Source organism: Scyliorhinus torazame, chromosome 3, assembly GCF_047496885.1.
Source record: "Scyliorhinus torazame isolate Kashiwa2021f chromosome 3, sScyTor2.1, whole genome shotgun sequence".
Taxonomy (NCBI): Eukaryota; Metazoa; Chordata; class Chondrichthyes; order Carcharhiniformes; family Scyliorhinidae; genus Scyliorhinus; species Scyliorhinus torazame.
Window position 1 is genome coordinate 263,351,950 of NC_092709.1, and position 14,985 is coordinate 263,366,934.

Below are 14,985 nucleotides of genomic sequence, written 5' to 3' on the forward strand. Positions count from 1 at the left end.
AGGTTGGCCACCAACTGCCTGCCCTTGACGAACCCGGTTTGATCTTCCATAATAACATCCGGCACACAGTCCTCAATCCTAGCCGCCAAGAGCTTGGCCAGTATTTTAGCATCTACATTGAGCAGAGATCGGCCTATAGGACCCACATGCCTCCGGGTCTTTGTCCCGTTTCAATATCAGGGAGATGGTGGCCTGTGACATCGTCGAGGGTAAAACCTCGCTGTCTCTTGCCTCGTTAAAAACCCTAACCAGCACCGGCCCCACTATCTCAGAGAACCTTTTATAAAACTACACCGGATACCCATTTGGCTCTGGGGCTTTACCCGATTGCATGGCACTCAAGCCCCCCAATATTTCTTCGGTCCTAATCGGGGCCTGCAACCCGTCCACCAACCCTCTACCCACTTTTGGGAAGGTCAGTCCATCCAGAAAGCGCCTCATCCCCTCCAGCCCCGCGGGGGGTTCCGAGGTGTAAAGCTTAGTATAGAAGTCCCTGAACACTTTGTTCAGCCCTGCCAGATCTCCTACCAAGTTTCCCCCCCCCCATCGACTACCTTCCCTATTTCCCTGGCCGCCTCCCTCCTCAGTTGCTGTGCCAGCATTCTACTGGTTTTCTCCCCATGCTCATAGATTGCACCCCCTCGCCTTCCTAAGCTGCTCCACAGCCTTACTTGTGGACAACACCCCAAACTCAGCCTGTAGTCTTAGTCGTTCCCTTAATAGCTCTGCCCTTGGGGTCTCCACATATCTTATGTCTACCTGTAAGATCTCCTTTACCAGTCGGTCCATTTCTGCCCTGTCCGTCCTGTCCCTATGTGCTTGAATCGAGTTCCGCTCCCCTCTCACCACTGCCTTCAGTGCTTCCCAGAGCATCGCAGCTGAGACTTCCCGTTTCATTGACCTGCAGGTAGTTTTGCATACATTTCCTCACCCTCTCACATACCGCCTCGTTCGCCAACAAACTGACCTCTAGCCTCCATTGAGGGAGTTGAAAACTTTCCTTGCAGACCAACCCAGTGTGGAGCATCGTCCGAAATAGCGATCACCAAATATTCTACGTCTGTCACCCCCGCCAGCAAATCCCTGCTCATGATGAAAAAGGTGCCTTTATGCCTCCTCCATGTTTGTATGGACTAGTACGAAACGGCGCTTTGGCGATGTCTCCCAGGCAAGGCAGTTAGTTCCCGGGCCTCAGGAGCCAAATGGCTCATTTAAATATGTATATCTGGATCTTGCCCAGCATCTCGTCAGGTGTTTCAAGCAGCACAATGGCCTCGTCGCGTCACCAAATTGGGCATGATGAGGCCATTAAATTGCGTTCACAGATTTAACATTTTAGGAAAAAGATATAGGGAGAATGAGGAAGTTTTAATTAATTTATTTTATTTTTTACACAGAAGGTGGCAATGACCTGGACTCACCATTTACAAGTAGCAGGGACAATCAATGATCTCAAAATGAAACTGGATGGACAAGTGAAAGAAACACGCATGCAGGACTACGGGGATAGAGCAGGCAATGGAACTGACTGGATTATTGTACAGAGAGCCAGCATGCACTCAACAGGATGAATAGCCTCCTTCTATGCAATTGTTACACTATGACGGAGATTGCTGACACGTTCAAACAGTCTTTGTGAGTTAATTATGATCACATCTCACATGAATGCTGGAATCTGATCTCAGATTGGAGTCGGTACAAAGTACTGTTGTCATGACAGACTAAATGGGAGACAAGCAAGGAAAACTGCAATGGCTCAGTGCGTCCCCACAGACATATCCATTCCAGGTCCTCCAACATTTATTCTCATTGTATCAATATCACATAAATGATCTGCTTGGTGACCAGTCACCATACTTCCCGAATGGTTCTTGTAATCATGATGATAAAACGTGTGCGATCTTCTCCAATAGGGTAATCAAGATGTAGTTCAAACTTCAGACCACCATCTGCTTCATGCATTCCCCTCCAACCGCACGCATTATGGCAAAAAAGGTGGGTAATGTGATTAGGTCTATTTGTTCATGTTGAGGGTGAACATGGACTATGTGGTGAAATGGCCTGCTTTCCCCTTTGTGATGCTCTTTGGCCAAGTTCTTCTTATGTGGCTTGATGTCAAATTTTGCTTTATAAATCTGTGACATTTTATGTTAAAAATTGTTGCAATTTTTATGTTCTGTAACATGGATGGGAAACAAGTCAGAAATACAATAGCTGAATAAATTCAAAGATTAAAAATACAGGGCTATCTTTGGATACTGGTAATCATGGAAATCTAAATTATCATTTGTCAAACACCAATTTTTTTTTTTTTTACAATTTTATGGTTTCTACAATAGCACAAAGGAGCAAAATTGTGCATTGCTCAATTTGTAGGAAATCAACAGCTTGCTGATCTACCACACAAAATGTTAAACATTATAATTATAAATATAAATAAATATTGCTAGTCATTGCTCGAGTAAATACAACCATTTCACTTTCACAAGGTTCACTGCCTAATAAGTAGAGCAATAGGAGAGCAGCTCTGACCCCTGGTGTGCACATCCTGTCCACATGGAAACTCTGTCCTGTATCCTGGATATGTGCAGGAAGAGTAGTCAGTTCTTGCAGCTCGAGTTCTGGGTTTCAGAACCTGAGCAGCAGCTTGCGTCACTGCAGCGCACCAGTCCAGACCTGGTGGATAGCAATTTTAATAGATGTGGGAACCACGCAGCTAAAGAGTTGAGGCGGGGAAGAGGTAATCACCAGGCAATCAAGAAGAAAGATATAGTTAGTGTAGGAGTCTCCCGAGTGCATCTCACTCTCCAACAAGTATGGAGTTCTGAAAATTAATGAAAAGGGATGGTTCATTTGGGGCTTGCCATCAGGGCTAAGTTCACAGCACTATGGGTGGCTTAGCTGTACCAGCGAGGGTGCACAAAGACCTGAAAAGCAACAGTGACGGGGGATTGAATAGTTGGGGGAACAGCAAGGTTTTCTGCAGCCACAGACATGAATCCAGGATGTTATGTTGCCTCCCACTGCCTCGGTAAAGGATAGGTTAAAGTCCAACAGGTTTGTTTCGATGTCACTAGCTTTCGGAGCGCTGCTCCTTCCTCAGGTGAATGAAGAGGTATGTTCCAGAAACACATATATAGACAAATTCAAAGATGCCAAACAATGCTTGGAATGCGACAGGTGATTAAATCTTTACAGATCCAGAGATGGGGTAACCCCAGGTTAAAGAGGTGTGAATTACATCAAGCCAGGACAGTTGGTAGGATTTCGCAGGCCAGATGGTGGGGGATGAATGTAATGCGACATGAATCCCAGGTCCCGGTTGAGGCCGCACTCATGTGTGTGGAACTTGGCTATAAGTTTCTGCTCGGCGATTCTGCGTTGTCGCGCGTCCTGAAGGCCGCCTTGGAGAACGCTTACCCGGAGATCAGAGGCTGAATGCCCTTGACTGCTGAAGTGTTCCCCGACTGGAAGGGAACATTCCTGCCTGGTGATTGTTGCGCGATGTCCGTTCATTCGTTGTCGCAGCGTCTGCATGGTCTCGCCAATGTACCACGCTTCGGGACATCCTTTCCTGCAGAGTATGAGGTAGACAACGTTGGCCGAGTCGCACGAGAACGTACCGCGTACCTGGTGGGTGGTGTTCTCACGTGTAATAGTGGTATCCATGTCAATGATCTGGCACGTCTTGCAGAGATCGCCATGGCAGGGTTGTGGTGTCGTGGTCACTGTTCTGAAGACTGTTTGCAGCAAACTACCCAATGGTTTGTTTGAGGTTGCGCGGTTGTTTGAAGGCAAGTAGTGGGGGTGTGGGGATGACCTTGGCAAGATGTTCATCGTCATCAATGACGTGTTGAAGGCTGTGAAGAAGATGACGTAGTTTCTCCGCTCCGGGGAAATACTGGACGACGAAGGGTATTCTGTCGGTTGTGTCCCATGTTTGTCTTCTGAGGAGGTCGGTGCGGTTCTTCGCTGTGGCGCGTTGGAACTGTCGATCGATGAGTCGAGTGCCATATCCCATTCGTACGAGTGCATCTTTCAACGTCTGTAGATGTCCGTTACGCTCCTCCTCGTCTGAGCAGATCCTGTGTATACGGAGCGCTTGTCCATAGGGGATGGCTTCTTTAATGTGTTTAGGGTGGAAGCTGGAGAAGTGGAGCATCATGAGGTGATCCGTGGGTTTGCGGTAAAGCGAAGTGCTGAGGTGACCGTCCTTGATGGAGACGAGTGTGTCCAAGAATGCAACTGATTTTGGAGAGTAGTCCATGGTGAGTCTGATGGTTGGATGGAACTTATTAATGTCATCGTGTAGTCGTTTCAGTGATTCTTCGCCGTGGGTCCAAAGGAAAAAAATGTCATCGATGTATCTGGTGTATAACGTCGGTTGAAGGTCCTGTGCGGTGAGTAGGTCCTGTTCAAACTTGTGCATGAAGATGTTGGCGTATTGGGGTGCGAATCTGGTCCCCATGGCTGTTCCGTGCGTCTGGATGAAGAACTTGTTGTCGAAGGTGCCTCCCAAAAATACATAAGGCCAACACAGCAGGCCGCCCTATCGTTTCAGGCAATGGGACCTTGTGTGAGAACCTCTCTGGCTACATCGAGGGCATCTTGAAACCCATCGTACAAGGTACGCCCAGCTTCTGTCGCGACACGACGGACTTCCTACAGAAACTCAGCACCCATGGACCAGTTGAACCAGGAACATTCCTCGTCACAATGGACGTCTCGGCACTCTACACCAGCATCCCCCATGACGACGGCATTGCTGCAACAGCCTCAGTACTCAACACCGACAACTGCCAATCTCCAGACACAATTCTGCAACTCATCCGCTTCATTCTGGATCACAACGTCTTCACCTTCGACAACAAGTTCTTCATCCAGACGCACGGAACAGCCATGGGGACCAAATTCGCACCCCAATACGCCAACATCTTCATGCACAAGTTTGAACAGGACCTACTCACCGCACAGGACCTTCAACCGACGTTATACACCAGATACATCGATGACATTTTTTTCCTTTGGACACACAGCGAAGAATCACTGAAACAACTGCACAATGACATCAATAAGCTCCATCCCACAATCAGACCCACCATGGACTACTCTCCAGAATCGGTTGCATTCTTGGACACACTTGTCTCCATCAAGGACGGTCACCTCAGCACTTCGCTTTACCGCAAGCCCAAGGATAACCTCACGATGCTCCACTTCACATGCTTCCACCCTAAACACATTAAAAATGCCATCCCCTATGGACAAGCTCTCTGTATAAACAGGATCTGCTTAGACAAGGAAGGGAGTAACAGACATCTACAGGTGCTGAAAGATGCCCTAGTACGAATGGGACATGGCGCTCGACTCATCGATCGACAGTTCCAACGCGCCACAGCAAAGAAACGCACCGACCTCCTCAGAAGACAAACATGGGACACAACCGACAGAGTACCCTTCGTCGTCCAGTACTTCCCCGGAGCGGAGAAACTACAACATCTTCTTTACAGCCTTCAACACGTCATTGATGACGATGAACATCTTGCCAAGGTCATCCCCACACCCCCACTACTTGCCTTCAAACAACCGCGCAACCTCAAACGAACCATTGTTTGCAGCAAACTACCCAGTCTTCAGAACAGTGACCACGACACCACACAACCCTGCCATGGCAATCTCTGCAAGATGTGCCAGATCATTGACATGGATACCACTATTAAACGTGAGAACACCACCCACCAGGTACGCGGTACGTTCTCGTGCGACTCGGCCAATGTTGTCTACCTCATACGCTGCAGGAAAGGATGTCCCGAAGCGTGGTACGTTGGCGAGACCATGCAGACGCTGCGACAACGAATGAACGGACATCGCGCAACAATCACCAGGCAGGAATGTTCCCTTCCAGTCGGAGAACACTTCAGCAGTCAAGGGCATTCAGCCTCTGATCTCCGGGTAAGCGTTCTCCAAGGCGGCCTTCAGGACGCGCGACAACGCAGAATCGCCGAGCAGAAACTTATGGCCAAGTTCCACACACATGAGTGCGGCCTCAACCGGGACCTGGGATTCATGTCGCATTACATTCATCCCCCACCATCTGGCCTGCAAAATCCTTCCAACTGTCCTGGCTTGATGTAATTCACACCTGTTTAACCTGGGGTTACCCCATCTCTGGATCTGTAAAGATTTAATCACCTGTCGCATTCCAAGCATTGTTTGGCATCTTTGAATTTGTCTATATATGTGTTTCTGGAACATACCTCTTCATTCACCTGAGGAAGGAGCAGCGCTCCGAAAGCTAGTGACATCGAAACAAACCTGTTGGACTTTAACCTGGTGTTATAAGACTTCTTACTGTGCTCACCCCAGTCCAACGCCGGCATCTCCACATCATCGGTCAAGGATGTCATGGAATGACTGCACAGCACCCTGAGGGGGAGGGGGATCAACCAGTGATTGTGATACACATCAGCACTGATGACATGGGTACATCACATTAACAGCATTGTCATCATCGCCCCTCTCTGTTAGAGCTTCAAAAAACTCCAGCAAGTTAGTTAAACATGCGTTTTCCTTAAGAAATCCATGCTGGCTTTCCTTCATTAACTCTCATTTGTCCATGTGCTGCACTCCTCTTTCCCAATGGCCCTGCCATTTCTTCCTTTTCAAGAATATATTCAATTCCCTTCTTACTACTGGATCTACTTCCACCATGTTTTCAAGCAGTACAGACCTTAAAAAATTGCCGACTTCCGGGTGCGGCGATGACCAGCTGAGTCGCACGTTTCGGCAGCTCCCAGTGGAACGGACTTTTGGGCTCTTAATAAGAGCCCCAACGGCAATTTTAGCGGCTAAAAGTACTGTGCGGCGAACCAGAAGGGAATCCCCCCTGGTTACGGATGAAAAAAGGAGAGGAAGGTGGCCGGATTGCGGTGGATCCTTCAGAGCAGCGGCAAGGAAGGCAAGCAAAAACCAAGATGGCGTCGGAAGGTGGCAGTTTAATATGGGGCCCTGAACAACACGAGTTCTTGAAACGCTGAGTGGAAGAACTCAAAAAAGGAAATGAAGAAGGAGCTGTTGGCCCCGATATTACAGGCGATCGAAGGGCTAAAGGAGGAGCAAAAGACCCAGGAGCGGGAGCTTCGCGTCGTGAAGGCAAAGGCTGCCGAGAATGGGGACGACATACAGGGCCTGGTGGTGAAGACGGAGATGCACGAGGCACACCATAAACGATGTGTGGAAAGGCTGGAGGCACTGGAGAACAACGCGAGGAGGAACAACATAAGGATTCTTGGTCTTCCTGAAGGTGCGGAGGGAGCGGACGTCGGGGCATGTGTGAGCACGATGCTGCACTCGCTAATGGGAGCGGAGGCCCCGGCGGGTCCGCTGGAGGTGGAGGGAGCATACCGAGTGATGGCGCGAGGACAGAGAGCAGGAGAAATTCCTAGAGCCATAGTGGTGAGATTCCTCCGTTTTAAGGATAGAGAGATGGTCCTTAGATGGGCAAAGAAAACTCGGAGCAGTAAGTGGGAGAACGCGGTGATCCGTGTATATCAAGACTGGAGTGCGGAGGTGGCGAGAAGGAGGGCGAGCTTTAATCGGGCCAAGGTGGTGCTTCACAAAAAGAAGATAAAATTCGGAATGCTGCAACCGGCAAGACTGTGGGTCACATATCAAGGGAGGCACCACTACTTTGAGATGGCGGATGAGGCGTGGACTTTGATCGTGGGAGAAAAATTGGAATGAGCGGGTTATTTAATAATAATTTTTTAAAAAGAACGTTTGAAACAAAGTGGTGGGGCGAGTATGGGGGGGCGAAGAGGGGGGTAAAAAGGGGGGAAAGAGCAGTTTTATGTTATTAATCCTGCGATGTGGTAACTTTTCTCTCTTCCACAGGTGGTGGGGGGAGGAAAGGAGGTGGAGGAGACGGGGCGTTGGCCATTGGGGGCGGGGCCAAGGGGGAAGCGCGGGCTTGGTTCCCGCGCTATGATAATCATGGCGGGAATAGGGAAGCAGGGAGGAGGGGACGTCGCACGGTGCGAGCCGAGGTCACGGGGGGAAGTCGAGGTCGGCCAGAGTTTGCTGACTTCTGGGAGCAACATGGGGGGTGTAACTACGCTAGTGGGGGATCTAGCGGGGGGGGGGGGGGGAATTATTGGGCTGCTGCTGCTGGGGAGAGGGGGGAGCTGGTATGGGGTGGGATGGGCGGGGTGGCACCACCTGGGGGGGGACACAGCTGTGTGGGAACCGGGTGAGGAGCTGGAAAAAAGGGGATGGCTAATCGACAAGGGGGGCGGGTTAAAAAGCCCCCCAACCCGGCTGATCACGTGGAACGTGAGAGGGCTGAACGGGCCGATAAAGAGGGCACGGGTACTCGCACACCTTAAGAAACTTAAGGCAGACGTGGTTATGTTACAGGAAACGCACTTGAAACTGATAGACCAGGTGAGACTACGCAAAGGTTGGGTGGGGCAGGTGTTCCATTCGGGGCTAGATGCGAAAAACAGGGGGGTGGCTATATTAGTGGGGAAGCGGGTAATGTTTGAGGCAAAGACTATAGTGGCGGATAGCGGGGGCAGATACGTGATGGTGAGTGGCAAACTACAGGGGGAGACGGTGGTTTTGGTAAACTTATATGCCCCGAACTGGGATGATGCCAATTTTATGAGGCGTATGCTAGGACGCATCCCGGACCTAGAGGTGGGAAAGTTGGTAATGGGGGGAGATTTCAATACGGTGTTGGAACCAGGGCTGGACAGGTCGAGGTCCAGGACCGGAAGGAGGCCGGCAGCAGCCAAGGTGCTTAAAGATTTTATGGAGCAGATGGGAGGAGTAGACCCGTGGAGATTTAGCAGACCTAGGAGTAAGGAGTTTTCGTTTTTCTCCTATGTCCACAAAGTCTATTCGCGGATAGACTTTTTTGTTTTGGGAAGGGCGTTGATCCCGAAGGTGAGGGGAACGGAGTATACGGCTATAGCCATTTCGGATCACGCTCCACATTGGGTGAACTTGGAGATAGGGGAGGAAACAGAAGGGCGCCCACCCTGGAGAATGGACATGGGACTAATGGCAGATGAGGGGGTGTGTCTAAGGGTGAGGGGGTGCATTGAAAAGTACTTGGAACTCAATGATAATGGGGAGGTTCAGGTGGGAGTGGTCTGGGAGGCACTGAAGGCAGTGGTTAGAGGGGAGCTGATATCAATAAGGGCACATAAAGGAAAGCAGGAGAGTAGGGAACGGGAGCGGTTGCTGCAAGAACTTCTGAGGGTGGACAGGCAATATGCGGAGGCACCGGAGGAGGGACTGTACAGGGAAAGGCAAAGGCTACACGTAGAATTTGACTTGCTGACAACGGGTGCTGCAGAGGCACAGTGGAGGAAGGCACAGGGTGTACAGTACGAATATGGGGAGAAGGCAAGCAGGTTGCTGGCCCACCAATTGAGGAAAAGGGGAGCAGCGAGGGGAATAGGGGGAGTGAGGGATGAGGAAGGAGAGATGGAGCGGGGAGCGGAGAGAGTGAATGGAGTGTTCAAGGCATTTTATAAAAAATTATACGAAGCTCAACCCCCGGATGGGAGGGAGAGAATGATGGGCTTTCTGGACCGGCTGGAATTTCCCAAGGTGGAGGAGCAGGAAAGGGTGGGACTGGGAGCACAGATTGAAATAGAGGAAGTAGTGAAAGGAATTAGGAGCATGCAGGCGGGGAAGGCTCCGGGACCAGATGGATGCCCAGTTGAATTTTACAGAAAATATGTGGACTTGCTCGCCCCGCTACTGATGAGGACCTTTAATGAGGCAAAGGAAAGGGGACAGCTGCCCCCGACTATGTCTGAGGCAACGATATCGCTTCTCCTAAAGAAGGAAAAGGACCTGCAGCGGGTCCTATAGACCTATTTCCCTCCTAAATGTAGACGCTAAGATTCTGGCCAAGGTAATGGCAATGAGGATAGAGGATTGTGTCCCGAGGGTGGTCCATGAGGACCAAACTGGGTTTGTGAAGGGGAGACAGCTGAATACGAATATACGGAGGCTGCTAGGGGTAATGATGATGCCCCCACCAGAGGGGGAAGCGGAGATAGTGGTGGCGATGGATGCCGAGAAAGCATTTGATAGAGTGGAGTGGGATTATTTGTGGGAGGTGCTGAGGAGATTTGGTTTTGGAGATGAGCATGTTGGATGGGTGCAGCTGTTGTATAGGGCCCCAGTGGCGAGTGTGGTCACGAATGGACGGGGATCTGCATACTTTTGGCTCCATAGAGGGACAAGGCAGGGATGCCCTCTGTCCCCATTATTGTTTGCACTGGCGATTGAGCCCCTGGCAATAGCACTGAGGGGTTCCAAGAAGTGGAGGGGAGTACTTAGAGGAGGAGAAGAACATCGGGTATCTCTGTATGCGGATGACTTGTTATATGTAGCGGACCCGGCGGAGGGGATGCCAGAGATAATGCGGACACTTCGGGAGTTTGGAGAATTCTCAGGATATAAACTGAACATGGGGGAAAAGTGAGTTGTTTGTGGTGCATCCAGGGGAGCAGAGCAGAGAAATAGAGGACTTTCCGCTGAGGAAGGTAACGAGGGACTTTCGTTCCTTGGGGATCCAGATAGCCAAGAATTGGGGTACATTGCATAGGTTAAATTTAACGCGATTGGTGGAACAAATGGAGGAGGACTTCAAGAGATGGGACATGGTATCCCTGTCACTGGCAGGGAGGGTGCAGGCGGTTAAAATGGTAGTCCTCCAGAGATTCCTCTTTGTGTTTCAGTGCCTCCCGGTGGTGATCACGAAGGCTTTTTTCAAAAGGATCGAAAAGAGTATCATGAGTTTTGTGTGGGCCGGGAAGACCCCGAGAGTGAGGAAGGGATTCTTACAGCGTAGTAGGGATAGGGTGGGGGGGGCTGGCACTACCGAGCCTAAGTGAGTACTACTGGGCCGCCAATATCTCAATGGCGAGTAAGTGGATGGGAGAAGAGGAGGGAGCAGCGTGGAAGAGATTGGAGAGGGCGTCCTGTAGGGGGACTAGCCTACAAGCTATGGTGACGGCCCCATTGCCGTTCTCACCGAAGAAATACACCACAAGCCCGGTGGTGGTGACGACTTTGAAAATTTGGGGACAGTGGAGACGGCATAGGGGAAAGACGGGAGCCTTGGTGGGGTCCCCTATAAGAAATAACCATAGGTTTGCCCCGGGGAGAATGGATGGGGGATTTGGAATATGGCAAAGAGCAGGAGTAACGCAACTGAAAGATCTGTTTGTGGATGGGAAGTTCGCAAGTCTGGGAGCGCTGACCGAGAAATATGGGTTGCCCCAAGGGAATGCATTCCGGTATATGCAACTGAGGGCTTTTGCGAGGCAACAGGTGAGGGAATTCCCGCAGCTCCCGACGCATGAGGTGCAGGACAGAGTGATCTCAAAGACATGGGTGGGGGACGGTAAGGTGTCAGATATATATAGGGAAATGAGGGACGAGGGGGAGATTATGGTAGATGGGCTGAAAGGGAAATGGGAAGAAGAGCTGGGGGAGGAGATTGAGGGGGGGCTGTGGGCGGATGCCCTAAGTAGGGTAAACTCATCGTCCTCGTGTGCCAGGCTAAGCCTGATTCAATTTAAGGAGTTACACAGGGCGCATATGACTGGAGCACGGCTCAGTAAATTTTTTGGGGTAGAGGATAGGTGTGCGAGATGCTCGAGAAGCCCAGCGAATCACACCCACATGTTCTGGTCATGTCCGGCACTACAGGGGTTCTGGGTGGGGGTGACAAAGGTGCTTTCGAAAGTAGTGGGGGTCCAGGTCGAACCAAGCTGGGGGGTTGGCTATATTTGGGGTTGCACAAGAGCCGGGAGTGCAGGAGGCGAGAGAGGCCGATGTTTTGGCCTTTGCGTCCCTAGTAGCCCGGCGCAGGATACTGTTGATGTGGAAGGAAGCCAAGCCCCCGGGGGTGGAGACCTGGATAAATGACATGGCAGGGTTCATAAAGCTGGAACAGATTAAGTTCGTCCTAAGGGGATCGGCTCAAGGGTTCACCAGGCGGTGGCAACCGTTCGACGAATACCTCACAGAAAGATAGAGGGAATGGAAAAGAAGGCGGCAGCAGCAGCAGCAGCCCGGGGGGGGGGGGAGAGGAACCAGAAGGACTCTCAGGGTTGTTAATATATATATATATATATATATATATATATATATATATATATATATATATATATATATATATATATATATATATATATATATATATATAATATGTATAGGTCGTTGCTATAAATAATTGTATATTGGACTGTTAAATCATATTTTTGGAGAGTGTTTATCTGAGACAAGGCAGTTGCCATTTAGTTTTAGTTTTCGTTATATATTATTTATTCTTTGTTTATAAAACAGGTCATTGTTACTTATACTGTTATATTATTGTGTAAAGGATACACAATGTACTGTGATGGTTGACCAAAAATTTTCAATAAAATATTTTTTTTTTTAAAAATTGCCACATAAAAAAAGCTCTTCCTTTCCCCTCAAATTGAAATCTATTACCAATATTACATTTGTTATATTTTGGAATTGTTTATTTCAAGTAAACAGGTTGTAAAGTGAATGGTGTCATGTGGTCTGCTCTTAATCCTGCGTGACAACAAGCCTGACTGGTTTGGTTGCTTTGGGAACTATGAGGTCCAGATTGATTTACTGGTAAGATGTTCACACCTGTGGACAATTACAAAGATATCTTTGATGACAGTGGATAGACCTTTAGTCTCCAAGTCTCACATGGGTGTTGGAATGTCTGGTTTTGTAAGTGGTTATGCACTAGATTGTCTATTTAATTTCAAGTATAATGGAGTTGTAGGTCTAAAGGATAGCTAATTAGCATTTCTACCTGGATACAAGGCCCCCGTGATTCACCTTGCTATGGAGATGGGCTTTGAGAGGGGAACGAGCCCATAGCAAGCAGTTGTAATATAAGTGTACAGGTTCTTTAAGATATCCATGACCCTCACAAGACAGGTTAGTCGGCAAGAATCTAAGAATGCGAAAAAGAGAGCACAAGGCAGCAGAGAGGGCGAGCGTACGAGAGAGAATTAAAAATAGAGGCAAGCAGTCTCTATTGTTCACCATGCTGATGGAGGGTCAGAGTTTACACTTAGATTGAAGGGTCCAAGTTCATGAAGATTTGCCGAGCTTTGCCTGGAGGTAAAAATCTCCAGGATATCCCTCACATGAAAGTCAGTTCAGGCATTAGAAGCTTTGCGGCAGGAAAAGGAAAAACGATGCAAGCTATAAGGAGCAGAGAATAGCTTTGGACTGGATCCGGGCGAATGAAGCATTCACTTAAGGGGCAGTGTCAACATCATAGCGGGGGATTTTTAGGCATGCTAAAAACATTAAATGGGGTGTTTCCTTTCTGTAATTTAGAGTATAGGTTGCCTACTGAAATAGTGCTTAGTCATTGTTGCTTTCGTTACAGTAAAAGTCTTAAATCTTGAAAGCTTGTCTTGCGATCCTTCTACTTGCTCACAGGAAATTCAGATACCTTTTTAAAAACTATTGGTCGCCATAGGAATCGTAACACAAGTATGAGGATTGGTTTTAAGTATCTCAAAAAGAATATCTTGAAGCAGTGTACACGATAACACATGACAGGAATACCAAGTAGCACAACAGTAGCATTGTCTGCATTTACTAATACGACATCAACCTTATTTGATACCACTGGCACACCTACTTTGCAATGACTGGACAGAAATGATTCTGCAAATTCAGAATCAACACAAAATCAGTTGCAAGTCTGTGTCATCTGCTCTAAGAACACCTGTAATCAACATGCATAATAAGGATGCTAGAACCTGTCATAATTTAGGTCACCTCCTTCTTCAACAATCTCTGCTTCCTTCCACTTCTTCAGGCTTGGGATAAGGTTCATTGCAATATTAAGTAATATGCTCTCCACGCATATATTGAACAAATAACAATGCACAGTTCAGCATGACCAGAGTATAATTTTCTTTCCCTTTGAATGTCAACAGCACGGTGACAAACACTATTTTATGTCCCAAAGTAGATGGATCATAAGACAGCCATGTGCCCATCTGCAGTCCACCCCATGTGTCTATCCACGCATCATGCATTTAAATTGTATTATGCAACAAGTTGCTTAGGGGCATGAGTGTGCAAAGGGTGCCAGTTGCAGCGTAAATGTGATCTGATGGAACACAAGCAATGCAAAAGTTACCAGGGCAGGAGGCAGTACTAAATGTTGAGAGAAACGCTCTGTGGCATGCATAGTTGGATCATCCGACTGTTAAACAGTATTGCTACATAGTCTTACCGTGGCAACTTCTTTCTCGTGTGCCATCCTCAACCAGTTCTCAGGTCCTGCAGACAGCATAAAGCGCAAATAACTACTGTATTGCTATCCTCATCGGAGGATGTTCTAGAGAGGTAAACAGGTCAACATCACACCCACCTTTTGCAACAGCGCTTCTAATTCACCAGCCAGCAAACAAGTGCTATATCTGATCCGATTCAAGACATTTGTTTTACACCTCCCAATTTATTTTTTCAGCCTAATTTTCTAAAACCAGAGTCTTTATAAGCATTAAAATATACTTTCAAGTATACAGTTCTGTTAAAGGTTGCAAACTGGTTTTTATGCCTATAAGCAAACAATGACTTGCTTTTAAATTTATGCACTAGCCCTTACATATTCACCTGCCCTTACATATTCACCTCAGAATTCCAAATAGTTGTGCGATTATAACTGGAAGGATAACAAACAGAAACATTATCCAGCAGAATACAGGAAACAAAATCAAAATTAAGATTTTGGTTCATAAATTCCCATGTTGAGGTTGGTACTTCTGCACACGGGGCCTTACACTTATGATTGCAGTGGGAAAAGTAAAATCAGATCCCAAGTCTAGGCAATATTTCCAGTTTCTGGTGGCTTCCTTCCCACCTTCCAGAATCAAGACTGCAGTTTTATTTTGTGTCATAATTTAT

The 14,985-nt window shown here is 48.2% G+C and overlaps 2 protein-coding genes across 2 annotated transcripts in view; one reads left to right on the plus strand and one right to left on the minus strand.

The window, feature by feature from the left end:
• The window catches only part of ca9 (carbonic anhydrase IX), a 259,496-nt gene extending 257,256 nt beyond the window's left edge, over positions 1–2,240 (plus strand). Inside the window, exon 10 of the mRNA XM_072497193.1 lies at positions 1,398–2,240. Within this exon, the coding sequence (XP_072353294.1) occupies positions 1,398–1,450 (53 nt within the window). The 3' untranslated portion in view covers positions 1,451–2,240. The remainder of the gene's footprint in view (positions 1–1,397) is intronic.
• The window catches only part of LOC140409088 (gamma-secretase subunit Aph-1b-like), a 139,246-nt gene that overhangs the window by 27,888 nt on the left and 96,373 nt on the right, over positions 1–14,985 (minus strand). The window lies entirely within an intron of this gene.